The 21,806-nt window shown below is 38.4% G+C and overlaps 1 protein-coding gene across 4 annotated transcripts in view; it reads left to right on the forward strand.

Moving 5' to 3' along the window:
- LOC120538985 (transmembrane protein 150A-like) overlaps positions 1–21,806 on the forward strand; it is a 115,149-nt gene that overhangs the window by 11,819 nt on the left and 81,524 nt on the right. For 2 of the 4 annotated variants that reach the window (XM_039768651.1, XM_039768642.1), the window contains exon 2: positions 9,661–9,866. The exons of the other annotated variants lie outside the window; for them this stretch is intronic. In XM_039768651.1, the coding sequence (XP_039624585.1) occupies positions 9,739–9,866 (128 nt within the window). In that variant the 5' untranslated portion in view covers positions 9,661–9,738. The remainder of the gene's footprint in view (positions 1–9,660; positions 9,867–21,806) is intronic. 4 annotated transcript variants of the gene reach the window in all.

A 21,806-nucleotide genomic window follows, 5' to 3' on the forward strand; every position in this document is an offset into this window, starting at 1 on the left:
AAAGCTGCTGGACCAGGTAACATACCTGGACGTGTGCTAAGAGCCTGTGCTGACCAGCTGACTGATGTCCTAGTGGACATCTTCAACATCTCCCTGAGCCAGGCTGTTGTGCCACAATGTTTTAAAAATACCATCATCAGACCTGTCCCAAAGACAGCCACAGCTTCGGAACTCAATGACTACCACCCAGTGGCACTTACTTCAATCATTATGAAGTGCTTTGAGCAGTTAGTCTTGAGTCACATAAAGAACCAGCTGCCCCCGAAACTGGACCCTTTACAGTTTGCATATCAATCAAACCGATCAACTGACGATGCAATTTCAGTGGCACTCTGTCACACCTGGATCACCGCAATGCACATGTAAGAATGCTGTTCATTGACTTCAGCTCAGCATTCAATACTATCATCCCCAGGCAGCTGATCAGTAAGCTGAATCTGCTCGGACTTAACACCTCCACCTGCAACTGGATTCTGGACTTTCTCACTGAAAGACCCCAAACAGTACAGATTGGGAATATAAGATCTAACACCATTACACTGAGCACAGGTGCCCCCCCCGGGGTTTTGTGCTGAGCCCGCTACTCTTCACGCAGCTAACCCATGATTGCACCTCCAACTCTGACACAAACCACATTATCAAGTTCGCCAATGATATTACAGTAGTGGGACTCATCGGGAACGACGATGATGCGACGTACAGAGAAGAGGTGGAATGGCCGACACTTTGGTACAAAGACAATAATCTGTCTCTTAATGTTGAAAAGACAAAAGATTTGATTTTTGACTTCAGGAAGATCAAGGCTGCCCATCTTCCACTCAGCATTGATGGCGTCACAGTAGAGAGAGTGAAGAGCACCAAGTTCCTCTGTGTTCACATCACAGAGGACCTGTCCTGGACCAAAAACACCACCTATCTTACAAAAAGAGCCAAGCAGCATCTCTACTTCCTGCGACGACTGAAGAAGGTGCACCTCCCCAAACCCATACTTACCACCTTCTACAGAGGCACCATAGAGAGCATCCTGACCAGCTGCATCACAGTCTGGTATGGAAACTGCCATGCATTCGACCGCAAAACCCTTCAGAGGATTGTGCGGACCACTGAGCGCATTATTGGCAGTTCACTACCCAGTCTGCAGGAGATCTACACCTCACGGTGTCTTCATAAAGCCACTAGCATCATGGCTGATCCCCACCACCCCTCCCACCAACTGTTTACTCCTCTTCCTTCTGGAAGACGACTCTGCAGCATCAGGAGCAGGTCTGCTAGATTATGCAATAGTTTCTTTCCTCAAGCAGACCAGCACCTGAACACCATGCTGCCCTCCTCCACACTGGACTCTTTACTCCTTACACTCTCTGGATTACATAGCACTACATAACACTGTATATATTTTTCTTTTTTTTATCATAGTCATATATATATATATATATATATATATATATATATATATATATATATATATATATCTTGTGCATTGCACCTTTTGACTCTGGAGGACGATATTTCGTCCTACTGTGTACTGTAAGTATATTGTTAGGATGACAATAAACCTCTACTTGACTTGACTTGACTTGAACTAACCAGATAGTTGATCCCTAATTTGTACACACTCAGCCTGTTTTTGAAGGCACATTTTGAACAATGTATTAGAGCACCCTGCATTGGTAATGTATTCAAGCAATAATGATTAAATTGTTAATTTCAGGGTAAAAAAAACACAAACACTATGAAACTAAACAGCCCACATGCAGAGTGATTTTTGTACATGGACTATTGGATTTTTACAAAGTCCCAAAAGTTGATTTCATTTACTAACATTCCTCTGTGCAATGACTGAGCAGTTTCTTTTCTTAGTTACATTTACAACGCTTTTGGCACAAATGCCTTAAAAAACAAATTCTGTTAGTAATCTTAGGTAAATATAATAAAATGGAGTGACACTAAATATATTATTTCAAAGCCAAACATATATTTTTTATCACATTCTGGTTTCAAACTGAAGTGATAAAGGTGAACCAGAAAAAACAAAAAAGGTCATTTGCTGACATTGCTTCTAAAAGGTAGTTATTATTCTCTCAAATATGAACAATTTGCAGACATTACTACATTATAAACAAAATTCTTTGCTTAGTTAATGCCCTTTGCTTCTTTATCATTGGTCTTACTATCCACATCCATGTGCCTTGGTTTTTTTTCAGTGTCTGGTTGTATCTGTCCTATGATTAATTTTTTAAAATAAGTTACAACTTGTAGTGTTTCATTTTTATGTTACTTATAGGTATTATTCTCAGTCAAGTGTTTAAGTCAACAAATTGTGCAATTTCGTTAAATGAAAACAGTACCCTATATGTCTGCATATTCTGCTGTTGGTAGTGAAGCAAATTGCCCTGTTTGAATAAAAAATTGTGTAGTTTATTTTAATAAAAATGATACTGTTTTTAAGTAAAAATATAGATAAAATCGACTGCAATAGAATCCTCCCTCCTCAGGACAATAGTGTATAAATGTTTACAATTTTTTGTTTTTTTGCTAGTTATACAAATGAGACAAAGAGCCTTCTAGTACAAAGGGCTGTTGTCTATCACAGTGCCTACTCATGCACACATCCACTCTTAATTTTTTCACAGAGCCAGTTTATAACTGCCAGTTAATCTACCCTGGACATTACTGGGGATATGGGAGAAAAAAATGGAGCCACAAGAAGAAAACACAATGGGGCAGCCTCTATATTCTCAAAAACTTGGATTTCTGCCAAGGATACTGGATCTGTGATCCAGTAATGCTAACCACTCTAAGGCATCCTTGTCACTATTGTATATTACTATTATTGTTATTATTAAAATCAAATTAGTTTAACTAGATGTGCGTATTTATGTAGGTATCTGTGTTTTCATGATTTTTTACATTATTGTGTTCATATTTACATGTAATTCTGTGTAAACAGTATACTTAGTGAGGAGCACTATACAATAATAAATTAATAGAACTGAGTAAATAGGTTTTAATGGCAGAAGAACAATATACTTGCAGCTGTGATTTTGGTTTTCTAGCATGTCAACAGTGTTCAAAAATGTTTTTTTTTACTGCACTACCATTTTTGTTGTATTTTTGTTTCATAAAAATATACAATATGCATTTATGTACTAATTATTATACATTGCATGCAGATGAGTATAATTTACAGAAAGTTCAGAACCAGAATCCATACATGCAGTAACAGTGTCAAAACCTCTTATTCCAGTTTAGGATCAGATGGCCAGAAGCTATGCTGGCATCTTGACCAACTCTGGAAAAAACTCAGACAGACATGGGGGGAAATTAATGTTTAGGCAGTGGACACATTGGAGATTCAAACAAAGGATGTTGGATCTACGAAGTTGCAGTTTTGACCTTTGCCCATTTTGTTTTAACCGTCACCCTTTTATTTACTAGACTGCCATGCAGGTATAGTGTCCTAAGATGTCTTTGTGTTTTGTGGGCCGAACACAAACATGTTTTTCATTCTAATGAACAGGTGAAGTAACTTTTTTAGGTTAATACTCAAAATGTTTTTCCTTTTTGTTCAAAATGAAATTCTGCTAACCTGTTCATGGTTGCTTCTTTCCCTGCACCCAATTTGCTAGGATAGGCGTTAGTTCCTCATGACCCTGTACTTGAATAAGCAATTTCAGAAAGTGCATAATAAAATACTGACATTTATTCATTTTCTTAATTTCAGAAAACATATAATCATATGATTTGTGCACTATTTTAGAGTAAATATGCTATTCAATTTCTGAATAAAGAAATGTAATACGATCATGGAATTTTATTTTCCAAATTATAAGGACAACTGGAACTTTTCATGAACGAAATAATGAATGATATATTTGGTGTTTAAAAGAACACTGAATATTGTAAAACTGTAATTCTGTCTGCAAATGGGGGCAATATGAAGGCCAGATCTAAATGTGCTGGTGCTGGAGGGAAAATATTTCTAAAAAACACTATCACTACCAAAGGTACATTGGTTGTTTTACTTGATTATTCTACTTCATTTAATTCAATTTGTTAACTAATTGATTCAAGGAAGTTTTATCTGAGTTGCAAATTAATCCAACTCAGGTAGAAGTGAAAATTGTAATCCATTCTACAACAGAGAGGTGAATTCCATCTCATTTACCCAAGTTGTGTATTCATCACAAAGTCATTATTTTCAAACAATAAAGTATTAACACTCTTGTGTATAAAATACAAATCTTTTCAAAATTTCTTAGAAAGTGAGCAATTCTGAATTGGATTACTGAAGGACTAAAACAAAAGGTTCATTACACAAGATTTCATTAATCATTTGCTTATGAAATTAGCTAGATTAAAAGCTAGCAGCTCCTTTGTTACAGGATCATTGTTAGTGGATCAAAATTAAGAAACACCGGTGCAGAGGAAATCTATCTGTACTCAGCTCAAGTGGCAACAATATAAACACTGTACCATGCTAGTATATAGTCTTGTATGTTAGTAATTTTGTGTAAAACTTCACAGTTTTAGTCTCCTGGTTTTGAATTCCAGCATATTCTACCAAGTGTTCTTGGTACTGTCTTTTTTTCCTTCCACGCTATAAATATGTGCATATTAAGTTAACTGGCCCCTTACAATGGACATGGATCCAGTCTGATGTTAAATACTGCTTTATTCCAAATCATCCCAGGATATACTCCAGCTCCTACAACCCTAAACTGGATTAAGTGGATTAAATAATAGATAATTAGAAAGAAATGTGCTGGAGAGCCCAGCGGGTATATGCACAGCAGAAGTGTGCATACACAGGTTTTGTTTGCAAGCTTGGTACATACAAGTGTTATGGAACAGTGCATACATCAGAGTTATGTCAACAGCATGTTTGGCGTAACGGCTGGTAGGTACTGGACTATAAAGCATATGGCAATCTCCAGCAGTTCACTGTGGGACACTATGGGATTCAGCAAGTTACTTAATCTGCTTGTGCTCCAACTGTTTAAAAAAAAAAAAAAGAAACAAGCTGAACAGGGTCTGTGCAGTTTATGGTAACAGGAATCATTCACAAGTATCCAAAAATGTAATGTATTAAACAAAGTCATTTGAAAACAAACACTTAATGTTGATCCTTAAGTTAACCATTGCAGACATTTTTGTGTAACCATCCTTCTATTTTTTAACTGTTTCCAAATGAGGAAAAAACCTAGTAATATCCACTTATTCCAATTTATGGTCATTATGTGAAGGGGCAATTCTGCCTTCCCAGTTTCACACTGTAAAGTCTTCCTCACTCATTTGAAAGACAGCTGATGAATATGGCACTGCCCCTTGGTTGTTAGGCCATACCAGATTACTTCACATAAAACAGTAACAGTCAAACCCCTTCTTTTTCCCTGTTATTGCGTTTGCCCATGGCAGATTAATCACTCTTTCCTTCATTGCAAATTATAATATATAGAAATCACAGTGCATCATTATGCTTCTCATTTAATATGAAAAATAAGCATGGCAAAAGTCATCAATGGTGTAATGGCCATTTTCTGGGTTTACCCAGGTTAGTGGGATACCCCTATTCCTTTTCCTTCCACTCTAAATGGCCATGTGCAGACTTAAAGCCATTCTTTTTATCTGACACCATCTCTAAACACATTTTTCTGCCTCCACTTGGGCTTCATCTTCTTCACTCCCATCTTGTTGCTCCTTTTTGCCCAGTAATTTTCTTTCTTTCACTTCATATACACATCTTAGTCTGTTTCTCCTCAGCACAACATCTATCAACTCCACACCAAGTCTTTCTCTTGAATCTGCATTCATCTTCCTCTCACTCTATGACATTTCACACATCCAAATGATCATTTTCATCTCTGTTCTTCCCAGCTTTGCTTAATGTTACACTTTAATTGGACATATTTCATTCCCAGAGTTTATTGCCCCTCCCACAGCTTTCATAAATTGTACGTGTTGTAAAAGGCAAAGAAGGTAAGCATCAGGTCAAAAATTTCTGTTCAAATATCTCATTGATGATAAGATACAATGATAACAAGTGATTAAAAAGAAAAAAAATACATGTGGGCATAATTGTATCAATGTAGGCATCTGTAAATCACCTACATCTGCTAGATTGTGATTGTGTTTTGCAGTAAGATAACCGGATGCATGCCTTTGAATATACAAGAAACCTCCAAAGGATAAAGAAAGTAAATTTTAATACTAAACAAAATGATTATTAGAATTTCAAAAGCCTTTCACTGTTGTAGTTTATTAGCAATTATAAAAGAGATAATAATATTCATAAAATTGACCTTTCATGATGCTGGCAAAAGAAACAATATGCCAACAAATTAATATATATATATATTAATATATATAATGCAAAGTGAATTGATTGACTGACTAACTCACTCATTCATTAAGAAAGCACAATTTCCAGCTTAGTTAAAAAGCTGAAATTTGGCAGGATTGTACATCTAGAGCAAGAAAAGACTATTAAATATATTAATATTTCTGGGACACTGCCCCCTCCATAATAGAAAAATAATCACCCCAAAATCTCAAAAATGCTTTGACTGATTTGATTGAAATTTGAAAAAAGATAATTAGCTGACCCATGCTTTTTATTTGTCAATATTTATTAATATTATGCTAAAGTACAGTACATTAATGACATTTAAAGGTTAATGATCTACATGGCTAATGATCTAATAATGGCACAACTAGGGAATCCATTCCAGGGCTCCCGAAACTGGGAACGGCCAAGCTTGCATATTTAGCGCGTAAAAGTGTAAAAATCGATCAAGAAATAACAGAGTTATAGCTGAAAATAATTAAGTGGCACGGTTTTTTGGCCCACGGTGTAGTGTTTTGCAGATTAATTCTGTCAACCAGCAGCAGTCGTCAGTCTCCCAGCTCTGACTAAGACTGAGTACAGTGGACTGGGAGGAGTCTGCACTCGGCAGCTCACGAATGCCGGGACAGGGCAGACTTCATTGACGTCTGTCATACAACAGCTTTGAACAGCAACTTGAAATTGCAATGCGTCAGTGTGTGGCATCCACATTATCTGTGCCAAGAAACTTGCCATCACATAATGATGACAAGAAACTGGATGCATCAGTAAAAGCTGAAATGGCGGTGTTTCAGAGCAATGGCAAGTACGGGAGTTGTTTAGAACAAGTTTATCAGTATCTGATCAGGTAGATCGCGTTGCATTCAAAAAAAATTTTTTTTAAACGTTACTCTATCATATATCCTCCCTATGGCATTTGCCACTTGCTTGACATACAGGGCGGTCAGTCTGAGATCTCTTTCCTTCTAACACACTGGTCAACCCACATGCACCCATACAATCAGATTGTGATTCAGACTATGAATGTAATTACACCGATCTACATGCTGTCAAATAAACGAACCACATGCCGTGGCTTCACCTCTGAGGCTGACGTCTAAGGTTCGATTCCCGAGAGTGGGTGCAGTGAGTGTGTACACCTGATGAGTCCAGAATTAGGCCGTGTCGTGTACTCTTTGCATTATTTGACAGAAAAACTTTGCAACATTCTATGATCTACTTCTTGCAACTGAAGAGGGCACCGTGGCGGATGTTTGCTGACACAAGCGTTACCTGGTAGGTAACCACCCATACAATCAGATTGTGATTCAGACTATAAATGTCATGAATGTAATTACCCCGATCTACATGCTATCAAATAAACAAACCACACGCTGTGGTGCAACGTAAAGGGCAAAACACGTGTCGCTTACTCTTTGCATTATTTGACAGTAAAACTATGCAATAACATTTTTAATGTAGGTAGATCATTTCGACCTGGTCATTTTAAAAGTAGCTCGCAAGCCGAAAAAGTGTGGGCACCCCTGAACTAGATACATGTACTTATATGAAATCACTACAACTGCTTGTAGATAAGGTTAGTCTTTTATTGGTGTCAATATATTGCAGTAGTTTTATTAAAAATAAGTGTTGGTCGTTCTAAAACCGTTCACATGTGAGATGCCCGTGCACTGTGTCATCCCCGGGGGCCCGGGAATGACAAGTGGGATACCCGAATTCCCGGGAATGGATAAACATGTCCAGGAATGGATTCCCTTGGCACAAACAATAACAATTTGAAACAGTATTTAAAGTAGAGGATGATTTGCATATTGAAAACTATATATTCCCAAGCGCTCTCTTTGCATGTGAACCAGTGTTACCACCCTTATGTTTTTTCATCAAAATCAATGTTTTTCTGTTCCTATCTATGTTTCTATGTTTTTGTCTCCTCAGCCTATGTTTTTTCATTACAATCATGTATTTCTTTTAACACAATTCTTGATCTACATTTTTTTGTGTACATAAATTTATTGTTTTGTACATCTTAACAAAAACTTATCAGCTCTGCGCATCTCAAAAATGTAATTACTAGACTGTGCATAACCAAATTAACTTGGTGATTGGTGATATGTGCCTTGATGTCACATCCTGCATAGTGCACATGGCTTAACGTCTGTCAGTCATGTGCTGATAGCAAAAGAGGTCATTAAACATGGAATGCTACACTTGAAAACAACCAAAATCTGTCATGAAGGAAGGACAGTGCCATAATGTTGTGAGAAACTGAAAAAGTATAAACACGAAAATTTTCAGTTAGAATTGATTTGAGTGACGATGGGTCCTGTTTAATGATCTGTTCCCAAGCTTGAATTTAATATGATATAGTTTTTTGACTCTTAGATTTATTTGTATACTTTATTAAACATGCCAGGTTTTTCTGTGTTTATTTAGTTACATGGTCTATGTTTTTTCCTCAAAATTAGAGTGCCAACACTGAAGTCAACAGTATGAAGTAGAACTGTTAAATTCTGCTGGAGTTGTCTTCGTAGAAATGGAGAGCCAGTGTTTTTTTGTAGTCATAAGAACTTGGTGCCACAGTTGTGCAAGTGTGTAGCGGGACACTTCATGCATAGAATGGAGGTGGGGTGTGCAAAAGTGGGGCGTCCTTTAAAAGATTTTGCAGGATGGAATTTTGTGTGATTTGAAACGGAATACTGTGAAAGTCACTTCAACATACAGTAAGCCTGAATACTAGGGAGAACGATGTGTTTGAACTGTCTTCATATTAATGTTTCTGCCCGAATTATTTTTTTTTAATGGACGAGTAGCGAATGTATGCAGACGCTGTGTCCCCACGTAAAGCGTGCGTGTTATGTGGATGAAAAAGCCATTCTGAACCACCTTTCGAAACAGCCGATCCCTTTTTTACTTTCATTTTTACTCGCAAGCTTTTCCGGCGCCTATTGTATTTGTAGTTTCCAAGTCAGCTTTTCGCAGGCGGGTTTTTGGGAAGCGAAAACGTTACACTGCTCATGCTGTTATCAGCAAGTAAGCGGAAAAGGTTGGGTGTTACAAAAGTCTGAAAGCCACTTTCGGGATGGACATTGCATCCCACCCGTCCGTTCACACCCGATTTGTTAACGTCTCCCCGTATTATTTAAAGTGGCCATCTAGTAAGTGGAGTCGGGCGAATGCAGAAGCTGTGACGCAACGAATCGAAGTCGTGCCCAGTTCTTTTGGTGTTGTTGAGCAACGTACGAAGCTGTCAACTCCCCTCATACGGAGTTAATCTTTCTATCCTTTCCTTTCTCCCTCTCTCTCTCTTTAATAAGGATTGACATCACTGAGAGAACCTTTCAGTTTTAGTGGGAGGAGATGAAGGTCGCTTCTTTACCTGAACACTGGAGTAAATGTTGATCAAAAGCCAGGTGGTGCGTCCTCGGGGCAGAAGAGACGGAGGTCCAGGGATCAACATGTCACGATGGATTTTCCTGCCTGTCAGCCTGACTGCCTTCACAATTACAGGAATCTGGCTAGTGTGAGTACCCAACCAATCCTGGGGGTTCAGGGTATTGTAGATGCTAATAATTGCACTAGAAAACATGCGTGCATACACTTAGCCGGCCAATCGTCTAGAGCTGTGCCACGTGGATTTGGAGAGCAGCACAAAAGAGTTGATGCGTTAGTGGGGTGTGTATGAATAGTGGCAGTGGTGACTTTATATGTAAACTGTCATATCTAAAACTGCAATTTGATCATGGTTATTTGATTTTTAGATGAACAAATACTGTACATGTGTTTCAAAGTTCATCTACTTATTTATATTTACTGTGGGGCCCAATGAGTGTGAACGAATGAGTCACATTTCATAGCACTAGTCACATAACTCTGGGATTAGATTGGGTTGGTACAACAGCTCTGGGGGTTGGGGTTCACATCCAGGCCTGATTAATATTATATTTTTTATGTTACATGTGTAGTTGTTCTGGTTTCTACCTATTATTCTTAGTCATTCTTTATTTTATATAGCACCTTTAACAACATGCACTCAACTGAAGCATGCATCTGTGATTACTTTATTCAGCTAAAGTAGTGGAATGTATGTTGGGGTAAAAAAAAAATCTCATCCATCCATTTTTTGATCATATAAAATGTTATGTTATGAGAGCATACAAACTCCAAATGATGACAATATGTAACCAAATGTCAGGCATCCACCATTGTGTGACAGTGTCATTTTTAATAATGTATGTGGGTTATTTCTTTATACATTAAATGTAAATACCCTAATGTGGAAAATCTATGCACAGGATATGGGGTATGCTATTGTTTTAGCTAGTGTATATTGACTTAAACAAACATTTGAAAAGGAACTATCTATAGAGAATGGTTTTTGTTTTCAGTTGTGAAGAGTCCTCAGTTTTACACTGAAAATTAACAGTGTTATGGGCTCTAGTGAATAGGATAATTAAAAGTTTGTAGATATGCAGTGGGCAATGTTTTTTATGTAATATACATCTTAAAATATAGTGTAAATATGTATATATATAATAAACATATATATAATGTATTTGGGAAATTAAAACAATTGAGTGTATTACAGTTGTACTTGAAAGTTTGCGAACCCTTTAGAATTTTGTATATTATATTTCTGCATAAATATGACCTAAAACATCATCAGATTTTCACTCAAGTCCAAAAAGTAGATAAAGAGAAACCAGTTAAACAAATGAGACAAAAATATTATACTTGGTCATTTATTTATTAAGGAAAATGATCAAATATTACATATGCGTGAGTGGCAAAAGTATGTGAACCTTTGCTTTCAGTATCTGGTGTGGCCCCCCTTTGCAGCAATAACTGCAACTAAACATTTCCGGTAACTTTTGATCATTCCTGCACACCGGCTTGGAGGAATTTTAGCCCATTCCTCCATGCAGAACAGCTTCAACTCTGGGATGTTGGTGGGTTTTCTCACATTAACTGCTCGCTTCAGGTCCTTCACAACATTTCGATTGGATTAAGGTCAGGACTTTGACTTGGCCATTCCAAAACATTAACTTGATTCTTCTTTAACCGTTCTTTGGTAGAACGACTTGTGTGCTTAGGGTCATTGCCTTGCTGCATGACCCACCTTCTCTTGAGACTCAGTTCATGGACAGATGTCCTGACATTTTCCTTTAGAATTCTCTGATATAATTCAGAATTCATTTTTCCATCAGTGAAGGCAAGCCGTCTTGGCCCAGATGCAGCAAATCAGGCCTAAACCATGATACTACCACCACCATTTTTCACAGATGGGATAAGGTTCTTATGCTGGAATGCAGTGTTTTCCTTTCTCCAAACATAACGCTTTTCATTTAAACCAAAAAGTTCTATTTTGGTCTCATCTGTCCACAAAACATTCTTCCAATAGCCTTCTGGTTTGTCCACATGATCTTTAGCAAACTGCAGACGAGCATCAATGTTTATTTGGAGAGCAGTGGGTTTCTCCTTGCAACCCTGCCATGCACACCATTGTTGTTCAGTGTTCTCCTGATGGTGGACTCATGAACATGAACATTAGCCAATGTAAGAGAGGCCTTCAGTTGCTTAGAAGTTACCCTGGGGTCCTTTGTGACCTCGCCGACTATTACATGCCTTGCTCTTGGAGTGATCTTTGTTGGTCGACCACTCCTGGGGAGGGTAACAATGGTCTTGAATTTCCTCCATTTGTACACAGTCTGTCTAAATGGTTTTGTAAACATTTCCAGTATGATGAGCATCAACAACTCTTTTTCTGAGGTCCTCAGACATCTCCTTTGTTCGTGCCATGATACACCCACAAAAATGTGTTGTGAAGAGCAGACTTTGATAGATCCCTGTTCTTTAAATAACAAAGGGTGCCCACTCAAACCTGATTATCATCCCATTGATTGAACACACCTGATTCTAATTTCACCTTCAAACTAACTGCTAATCCTAGAGGTTCACATACTTTTGCCACTTAAAAATATGTAATATTCGATCATTTTCCTCAATAAATAAATGACCATGTATAATATTTTTGTCTCATTTGTTTAACTGGTTTCTCTTTATCTACTTTTAGGACTTGAGTGAAAATCTGATAATGTTTTAGGTCATATTTATGCAGAAATATAGAAAATTCCAAAGGGTTCACAAACTTTCAAGCACAACTGTTTTACAAAGATTTGCATTTTTTTAAACAGGCATGCTTTGAATGACTTCAGATGTATACATAAGAGTGCTATGCTATGAACTGGCATTCCATACAGGACTTAGTCCTGTTTTGCTTTCTTTGCTGCTAGGAAAGCTCACAGATCCAAGCAGAAGAAAATGGGTTAAAAATGAATATTGCATGGAGCAGAGAGAGCTAGCTTTGGAATGTATAATAGCTTGTGATGTGCTGGCACCCATGTTCACTGTCTTTTACTTGTTGCTGCCAGCAACGTTTCTAGTTCTCTGTAAGAATCAACTAGAACAATCAAGTTCAGAATATAGATGAATAGATAGCACCACTATAGATAGTGCAGAGGATTATTTTAGGAAATTTTTCAGTTTTGTCACACTAATTTAGGATGAACTGAATGTTATATATATGCTGGTTTTAACTGTTTTTTTAATATCAAAATTGTATACATAATGTAACTGTATTAAAATTATACTGGCTACATCACAGAAACTGTTACTTCATATCTTACCCTTCTTTTATGAATACCATACTTCTACACACTATATCCGTTTATAAATATTCTATAAATACAGAGATGTAGCCCAATTACAGCTGATGTAGTTTAAATGATTTGCTCAATGTCACACAGTGAATCAAAAGATTAATCCTGAAACCATAGAGTTAAAAATTACTGGTTTACATAGTAAAGAAGGAACAACCAGTCTTCAACTCCTGCCCTGGTCTGTGTGGCATTTGCTTATTTATTTCTTGTGTGTATATATATATATATATATATATATATATGGATTTTCTGTGGAATTTCTCTGGGTGCTCCATTTCTCTACCACATGCCAAATATTTTAGATTTACTGGCCACTCTAAGATACCCCAATAGTATCTAAATTTCTTCAACATGAGTGATAGCTGTCTGTCAAGTGGTGGTATCCCATCCTGGACTGTTTTTTGCTATATATGATGCAGGTTCAGTCTCCATGCCAGTATATACTGAAATAAATCCATCCATTTTTTATTTATTTACTGAACTTGCCTAATTTAATTGCAATGACCTCCTAGCAATTAGGTGCAAGGTTGGAAGCAAACATGAATAGAGCACCAATCCTTTGCATGGCACACTTTTGCTCACTGACACCTACAGTGGGTCAGTTTAGTGTTCATAAGCAACCCAACAATAACATGCATTATTTTGGGATTTGGAAGGACAGCTAAGTATGTGGGAAAGACCACACAGTGCAAACTCTACATGCACATTGGCCCGGCTAGGATTTAAAATAATGAAATTAGTTTTTTCCATAAATGGGTGGGTGAATAATAATAGCATGTAATGGAGAGTGATTATTAATCATTTTGATTTTTTTTTCTTATTTCCTATGCAATGGACTGAACATAAGAATTTAAGAAATTTGACTGATGAGAGGAGACCATTTTGTACATCAAGCCTGTTTGTTTAGCTAATAGCCAAGTGGTCCGAATGTCTGATCCAGATACTAGTTAAAAGTTGTCAAAGTTTCTTCTTCAACTACTGTATGTAACTCAGTAGTTTGTTCTAGATTTCCACAACTCTTAGCGTAAAAAGGTGCTGCCTGGATTCAGTACTAAATACTTTTCCCCTTAATTTCCACTGGTGTCCTCAAGTATGTGATTCACTGTCTAGTTAAAAGAATTTGGCTGAATCTACTTCATGTATGCCTTTGAGGATTTTGAGGACTTGGGTTAGGTCACTATGCAGTCTTCTTTTCTTAAGACTAAACAGGTATAATCCTCTGAGTAGGTCTGTTGGAGTAGGGCACATCCTTAAATCCTTGCATGCATGTTGTTTGCTCTCCTCTGCACAGCTTGAAGTGTTGCCACGTCTTTTTTTATAGCAAGGTGACCAGAACTGCATCACATGCTTATTAAGTTAGTATCAGAGTATTTGTTGTTTGTTTTATCTTGTTTATTTTATTTGATATATTTATTGATCTATTTATTGAAACTGTACAGCACTTTGGTCAACTGCTTTTGTTTTAAATGTGCTATATAAACAGAATTGATTTGAACTGATTTCACCGAAAAAAGTAAGAATCCAAGGACTGATCCCAGAGGGACTCCACTGATGACCTCATGTCACAAGGAGCATTCTCCTCTTATCTGTACTCTTTGTTTCCTGCTGATTAACTTGAGATTCAGTTTTATAGGTTACCTCTGATGCTAACAGCTTTTAGTTTCAGAATTAATATTCAGTATGGGACTGTATCAAAGAATTTTTGAAAGTCAAATTAAATTATATTGTTTTTGTCAACTACTGCAATAGACTGCTTAAAAAAATCGTAAAGATCAGTTTGACAAGATGTACCTCTGGTAAAACCATACTGGTTGTTTTTTAGTATGTTATTTTCACGTAGGTGCAATGATAACTTATTTTTTATTATAGTTTCCATAATTTTGTATGCAATTTACAGGAACCATTTTGTCTCCTTTCTTAAAGAGGCAGGCAGTGTGGTGTACTGTTTAAGGCTTTCGACTTCAAAACCTGAGTTTGTTGTTTCAAATCCTGCTACTGACACTGTGACCATGAGCAAGTCAGTTGACCTTCCTGTGCTCCAATTGGAACCCCAAAAGAAATGTAACCAGTTGTTTCATAAATGTTGTAAGTTGCCTTGGATAAAGGTATCAGCCAAATAAGTAAATGCAAATTTGCAACTTTAAAGTCTTCAGGTACTTTTCTTTTCTCAAGTGACTGCTCAAATATTCCTATTAAGGGATTGAAGATGACACCTTTCATGTCTTTCAGTGTAGCTGGTAAAATCCCATGAGGTTCAGTGGTTTTATTAGTCTTTAAATTATTGAGTAATTGAAGCCATTCTGACTCTTCTGACTTCTATTTTAAAATCTGTGAACTTAGAGCTTCTTTTTTCTTCTACATTGGGCATTCTATTTGTTTCTTCCTTTAATATTCCTGAAATATTTTTAGTTTATTTGTTTCCTTCTCATTTTCAATGATTTCTACTTTTGTGTAGAAATTTTTAAAATTCACTTTTATTAATTTTTTTGATGTAGTAGTACTCACAAAATTGCTTTCTTTTTATTTTGGCTTATTTATTTATTTATTTATTTTGACTTCACTTTCATTTTGTTTCTCTTTTGTGTTCAGCATTTTTTTTAGTCAAGATTATTTGTGGTTTTTTTAGTTTTGTATAATGGTCTTTTTAGTTTTATTTATTTAATAATGTCCTTATTTATCCATTTTTTGTAGCCTTTTAGTGTTACTAGTTTTAGGAATGTCTCTGAACTGTCTATAATTTATAGTTGCAGAATTTTTACTTCTGTGTTTTCTAGATATTTCCTCATCCCTTTCCTCAAATTAGAAGTATTTTATTTTGGTATACATTTGTGTGTTTTCAAAGGTGACCTCAAATTGTGCCTTGCTATGAACACTGTTGCTTAAAGTATCAATCACTTCTGTTTTTATTACTCTGTCTTTATGTCTGAAAAGATAAGATATAGACAGGCATTACCACATGAGGGGCTTAAAACAAAGTAGGTGAGAAAACAGTTATTTGCCATTAGCACCATTTCAGTTTCCTCTTTTGTATATCTGATAGGGGCTTCTCAATCAGTGTTAGAAAAATTAAAATCACCTATGATCACAACTTCTGCTTCATCATACATACATCTGTTTTGATTAAATAGTATTCTTTTGCCTGAAATATCAAAATTTGGTTGCCTGTAGCAAAATCCAATGACCAAATTTCCAGATTTCTTCCTTAACAGGTGTGATCATATATAAATGGATTAATGGGTGAAACAAGTGACTGGTGTGATGGACAGCCGGGTCCCATGCCCGGCAGGGACACCCCTGCTGCTTATGTTCCGGGGGAGCCACCATAGGCACTCCAGTACCTCCCCCGGGACGCTTGGTGGCAGCCTCCATGGCTGACGGTGATTCCCCAACCACCCGCAGGGCTCCATGGGAGATGGAGTCCTCCACAGACTGGTTGGGGGCTCGTATGGCCGCTAGGGGGAGCTGCATGGACTCAGCAGCCTGGCTGGACGAATCTTCAGCCCCACCCGGAGGTGCAATTAGGACCAGGTGGTCAAGCACCTGGAACACTTCCGTGTGGGTTATAAAAAGGGCCAGCCACCACCACTCAAAGAGCGAGAGTTGGGAGGAAGGAGACAAAGCTTGAGAAGGAGTGGTGGTAAAGGAAGGAAGGTGGTGTTGCTGTGAGTTGGACTGATGGTTTGTGGGACTGTGTATTGCCTGTGGGTCACGGGGAAGAAAAATGAAGGTCTTGTACCTGTTATACGTGTCTCTGTGTCCATCTGTGTCGGGTCCAGTGCCTATATAGCGCCTTTTTACACTGGCGTAGTCGGCAGGATTCCGGCCCGTCCATTTGGACCGGGACCTGCATGAAAATTTGTGTAACGGCCCGGCACAGCCCCAGAGACACGTATAACAGGTACAAGACCTTTATTTTTCTTCACCCGTGGGCGCACGTCTTCCCCGTGACCCACAGGCAATACACAGTCTCACAAACCACCAGTCCAACTCACAGCAACACCACCTTCCTTCCTTTACCTCCACTCCTTTTCAAGCTTTGTCTCCTTCCTCCCAACTCTCGCTCTTTGAGTGGTGGTGGCTGACCCTTTTTATAACCCACCCGGAAGTGTTCCAGGTGCTTGACCACCTGGTCCTTGCACCTCGGGTGGGGCTGAAGATTCGTCCAGCCAGGCTGCTGAGTCCATGCAGCTCCCCCTAGCGGCCATACGAGCCCCCAACCAGTCTGTGGAGGACTGTATCTCCCATGGAGCCCTGCGGGTGGTTGGGGAATCACCATCAGCCATGGAGGCTGCCACCAAGCGTCCCGGGGGAGGTACTGGAGTGCCCATGGTGGCTCCCCCGGAACATAAGCAGCAGGGGCGTCCCTGCCGGGCATGGGACCCGGCTGTCCGTCACACTGGATATAAGTTCAAACACCAGACTAGAAACAAAAAAAAGATCCTTTACAATAAAGGGAGAATGCTTGTTACAATAAATTAAGATATATTCTTTTGCTTTAGGACTGGGAAGTTTTGTTAGCTTACCTTATATTTACAGAATACATTTGCTTTTCTTGCATTATCTGGAATTTAGCGTAATCCATCTAGTCTAATCATTCTGTGTTATTCTAGGCCTTATTTTGACATCTGTAAAAGGTTTGGCTTTTTTCAGTTGTTTTTTTTTTGCTTAGTTAGTGTATTTCATGAATCTGGATGGCTACCTAGAATATTAGTAAGTGGTACAGTAATTGTACAGCATATTGATGTGAAACAAGCATTTGTATCAAATAACTGGAAATTCTGTGAAGATTGTGGAATGAATATGCTATAGTATCTGCCTGGCAGGCTTACTAGAAATTGGACTGATGACTAATGCATGTGTTAGGAATAAACTTTGGGAATTTTTAGTTGTGCGGTATGGTGGGTGTTGCTGACTTTTTAGTGTGATGAATTCCAGAGAAGCAGAAGCAGCCGTAGATCAGGTTATTACCATAAGTGAATGGTAAATTCTGCCAATAGACAGGCTTATGTGTAACTTTGATTAGAAGAAACAAAATATGATAAAATCAAACTCTAAATATGTTGCATAGTCAGAATTTGCTTTGCTTCCGTCAGTTACCCCCACTACGTATTATCATTGGCTTTTGTTTGATTTCATCATTGTGTTGCCTCTGATCAAAAATGGCCTTTGAAACATGTTGAGTGGAAGTTACAAATCCCACTTTTATCTCATTTGTCTGGCTTTTGTCTGGGACTGCCTTTGTTGTTGTCGTATGAGGTGTCTGAAGTCTGACAAGATTTCTAGTCAGGAAGCCATGCAACTTGTGTTTTAGTGATCTGGGTATGGGTGGAGGGATGCACATTATACTTTGTTTTCAAATGTTAAGCTGAGTTGTCGTCTTTTTTTTTTTTTTTGAAGCCATGTCTTGCAATTGTGTTAAGGCTCTTTACACAGCTGAACATCTTTGTCCTGTGGCTGGCTCGATTGTCAGGATAAGAGTTCTGACAGGAGGTGTTCCTGCTTTTGCTCACTAAAGTGTAATTTTATCAGTTCTTTTCCTATATGGTGCTTTTCACAACCAATACATGTGGATACTTAGAGAGTCTGGCAAGTGAGCGTTGCTTGTTTTGAGAGTAGTAACACAAGTGCTGCCACTACAAGAGTAGTTCTGCTGCCTGGTTTTAGAGATCTGATAATACAGATAAACAGTAGCCATTTAAACGAAAATACAAGAACAGAAGAACCTGCATCAGCACTTGTTCTAAGCAATGTATTTTAGTCCAGACACCATTCCAAATTCCTTTAGCTAGAAACTGTATGTGACTGAAGCACATTACCACTTTTCACTCAGTTTTGTTAATTGAAAGCTAGGGAGCTAGAACATATTTATTTATTTATCAGAGCTACATTCTAGTTTGTGTAAGGCTTAGGGATAACTACTGGAACTTTGGCCTTCTACCAGACATTAACTAAGTGAAAAATGTGCAAACATTAAACGTTTACTGTCTGTGTGTAAAAATTATAGGAAAATGTGTCTCTCTATTTCGTAAACTAATAACTTAAAATAATACACAATTAAATTCTACATCTAAACACTGTTTACTTCCTTTTTTGTTATTTTGCTGAAACAACACCTGTATGTTTTGTTTTATAATTATTATTTTAACATTTGTGTCTGTGGCTGCAATTTTAAACAGACAGATGAAAGAAAGGCATTGTCATCACTATTTTGAAAATCTGAGTTATAGTGTCTGAGAATCTCTAATATAATGAATGCACTATCCAGTGTTATCAGTAATAGGAACATTACATTTATTAGAAGGAGCTTTGAATGTTGGCAGTATGACTGGTAAGGGGAGAAAGTCAGCAGATGTGATAGTGAGAATGAAGGTTAATATATTGTGCATGCAAGAGACTAAATGGAAAGGGGGTAAGGGCAGGTGGTTGGAGGTGGGTTCAAATTGTTCTATCATGGTGTAGATGGGAAGAGAAACCAGATTGGGGTTATTTTGAAGGAATTGTATGTCAAGAGTGTCGGTGAAAAGACTGTCAGACAGAGTGATGATTATGAAGCTGGAAATTGAAGGTGTGATGATGAATGTAGTTAGTGTATATGTCCTGCAAGTTGGGTGTGCGATGGATGAGAAAGAAGATTTCTGGAGTGAGTTGGATGAAGTGATGGCCATTTTACCCAAGGGACAGAGAGTGGTGATTGTTGTGGTTTCAGTTTACATGTGGGTGAAGGGAACAGAGTGGATGAGGAGGTGATGGGTACGTATGGTGCCACAGAGAGGAATAAAGAAGTTCAGATGATAGTGGATTTTGCGAATAGGATGAACATGCCTGTGGTGAATACGAAATTTAAGAAAAGGGAGGAACATAGGGTCTGCGGTGGGTTGGCACCCTGCCCAGGATTGGTTCCTGCCTTGTGCCCTGTGTTTGCTGGGATTGGCTCCAGCAGACCCCCGTGACCCTGTATTCGGATTCAGCGGGTTAGAAAATGGATGGATGGATGGAGGAACATAGGGTAATATACAAGAGTGAAGGAAGATGCACACAGGTAGATTATGCTTGAGGGTCAATCTGAAAGAGATTGAAGACTGCAAAGTGGTGGCAGGGGAAAGTATAGTTAGACAACATAGGATGGTGGTCTGTTGAATGACGTTGGAGATCAAGAAGAGGAGGATAGTGAGGACAGAGCCAAGGATCAAATGGTGAAATTTGAAAAAGGAAGACTTCAAGGTTGAATTCACGGAGGAGATGAGACAGGCACTGGGTGGCAGTGAAGAGTTGCCAGAGAGCTGGGCAACTACAGTAGAAGTAGCAAGGGAGACAGCAAAAAGGGTGCTTGGCGTGACATCTGGACAGACCAGGGTGGAAAAGTAAACCTGGTAATAGAATGAACAGTATACAGAGGAAGAGGCTGGCGAAAAAGAAGTGGGATAGTCAGAGAGATGACTCTAAAGAGGGAGAAAAGGATATGTACCAATTAACTAGACAGTGGGATCAAGCTGAGAAAGTTGTGCAGCAGGTTAGGGTGATAAAGGATAAAGATGGAAACATACTCAAAAGTAAGGATAGTATGTTGCGCACATGAAAAGAGTACTTGGAGAGGCTATTGAATGAAGAGAATGAGATAGCGAGAATGTTGGGTAATGTAGCGATAGTGAATCAGGAAGTGCAACGGATTAGCAAGAAGGAAATAAGGACAGCTATGAAGAGGATGTAGAATGGAAAGGCTGTTTTAACCAGATTGTTTAATGGAGTCTTGGAAAGTGAGATGATGCCTGAGGAGTGGGGAAGAAGTGTACTGGAACCAATTCTTAAGAATAAGGAGGCTGTGCAGAGCAGTAGTAACTACAAGGAATAAAATTGATGAGCCACAGCATGATGTTATGGGAAAGAGTAGTGGAAGCTAGGTTAAGAATGTAGGCAATGATTAGTGAGCAGCAGTATGGTTTCATGCCAGGAAATAGCACCACAGATATGATGTTTGATCTGAGGGTGTTGATGGAGAGGTATAGAGAAGGCCGGAAAGAGTTGCATTGCATCTTTGTGGACCTGGAGAAAGCATATGACAGGGTGCCTCGTGAGGAGTTGTGGTATTGTATGAGGACGTTGGGAGTGGCAGAGAAGTATGTAGGAGTTGTACAGGATATGTACGAAGGAAGTGTGACAGTGGTGAGGTCTACAGTGGAAGTGATGGATACTTTCAAGTTGGAGGTGGGATTGCACCAGTGATCAACACTGAGCCTTTCCTTTTTTGCGATAGTGATGGACAATTTGACAGACGAGATTAGACAGGAGTCCCTGTGGACTATCATGTTTGCTGAGAACATTGCGATCTGTAACAAGAATAGGGAGCAGGTTGAGGAGACCCTGCAGGGGTGGAGATACTGTATGCTCTACAGAAGAGAGGAATGAAGGTCAGTAAGAACAAGACAGAATACATTTGTGAAAATGAGAGGGAGGAATGGTGAGGATGCAAGGAGTAGAGTTTGGCAAAGTTGGATGAGTTTAAATACTTGGTATCAACAATATAGAGTAATGGGGATTGTGGAAGAGAGATGAAAAGAGAGTGCAGGTAGGATGAAATGGGTGGAGAACAGCGCCAGGAGGAATTTGTTACAGATGGGTGTCAGTAAGAGTGAAAGGGAAAGTCTACAGGACAGTTGTGAAACCAGCTATGTTATATAGGTTGGAGACGATGTCACTGACCAAAAAACAGGAGACAGAGCTGGAAGTGGCAGAGTTAAATATGTTAA

Source organism: Polypterus senegalus, chromosome 1 (genome assembly GCF_016835505.1).
Source record: "Polypterus senegalus isolate Bchr_013 chromosome 1, ASM1683550v1, whole genome shotgun sequence".
Lineage (NCBI taxonomy): Eukaryota > Metazoa > Chordata > Cladistia > Polypteriformes > Polypteridae > Polypterus > Polypterus senegalus.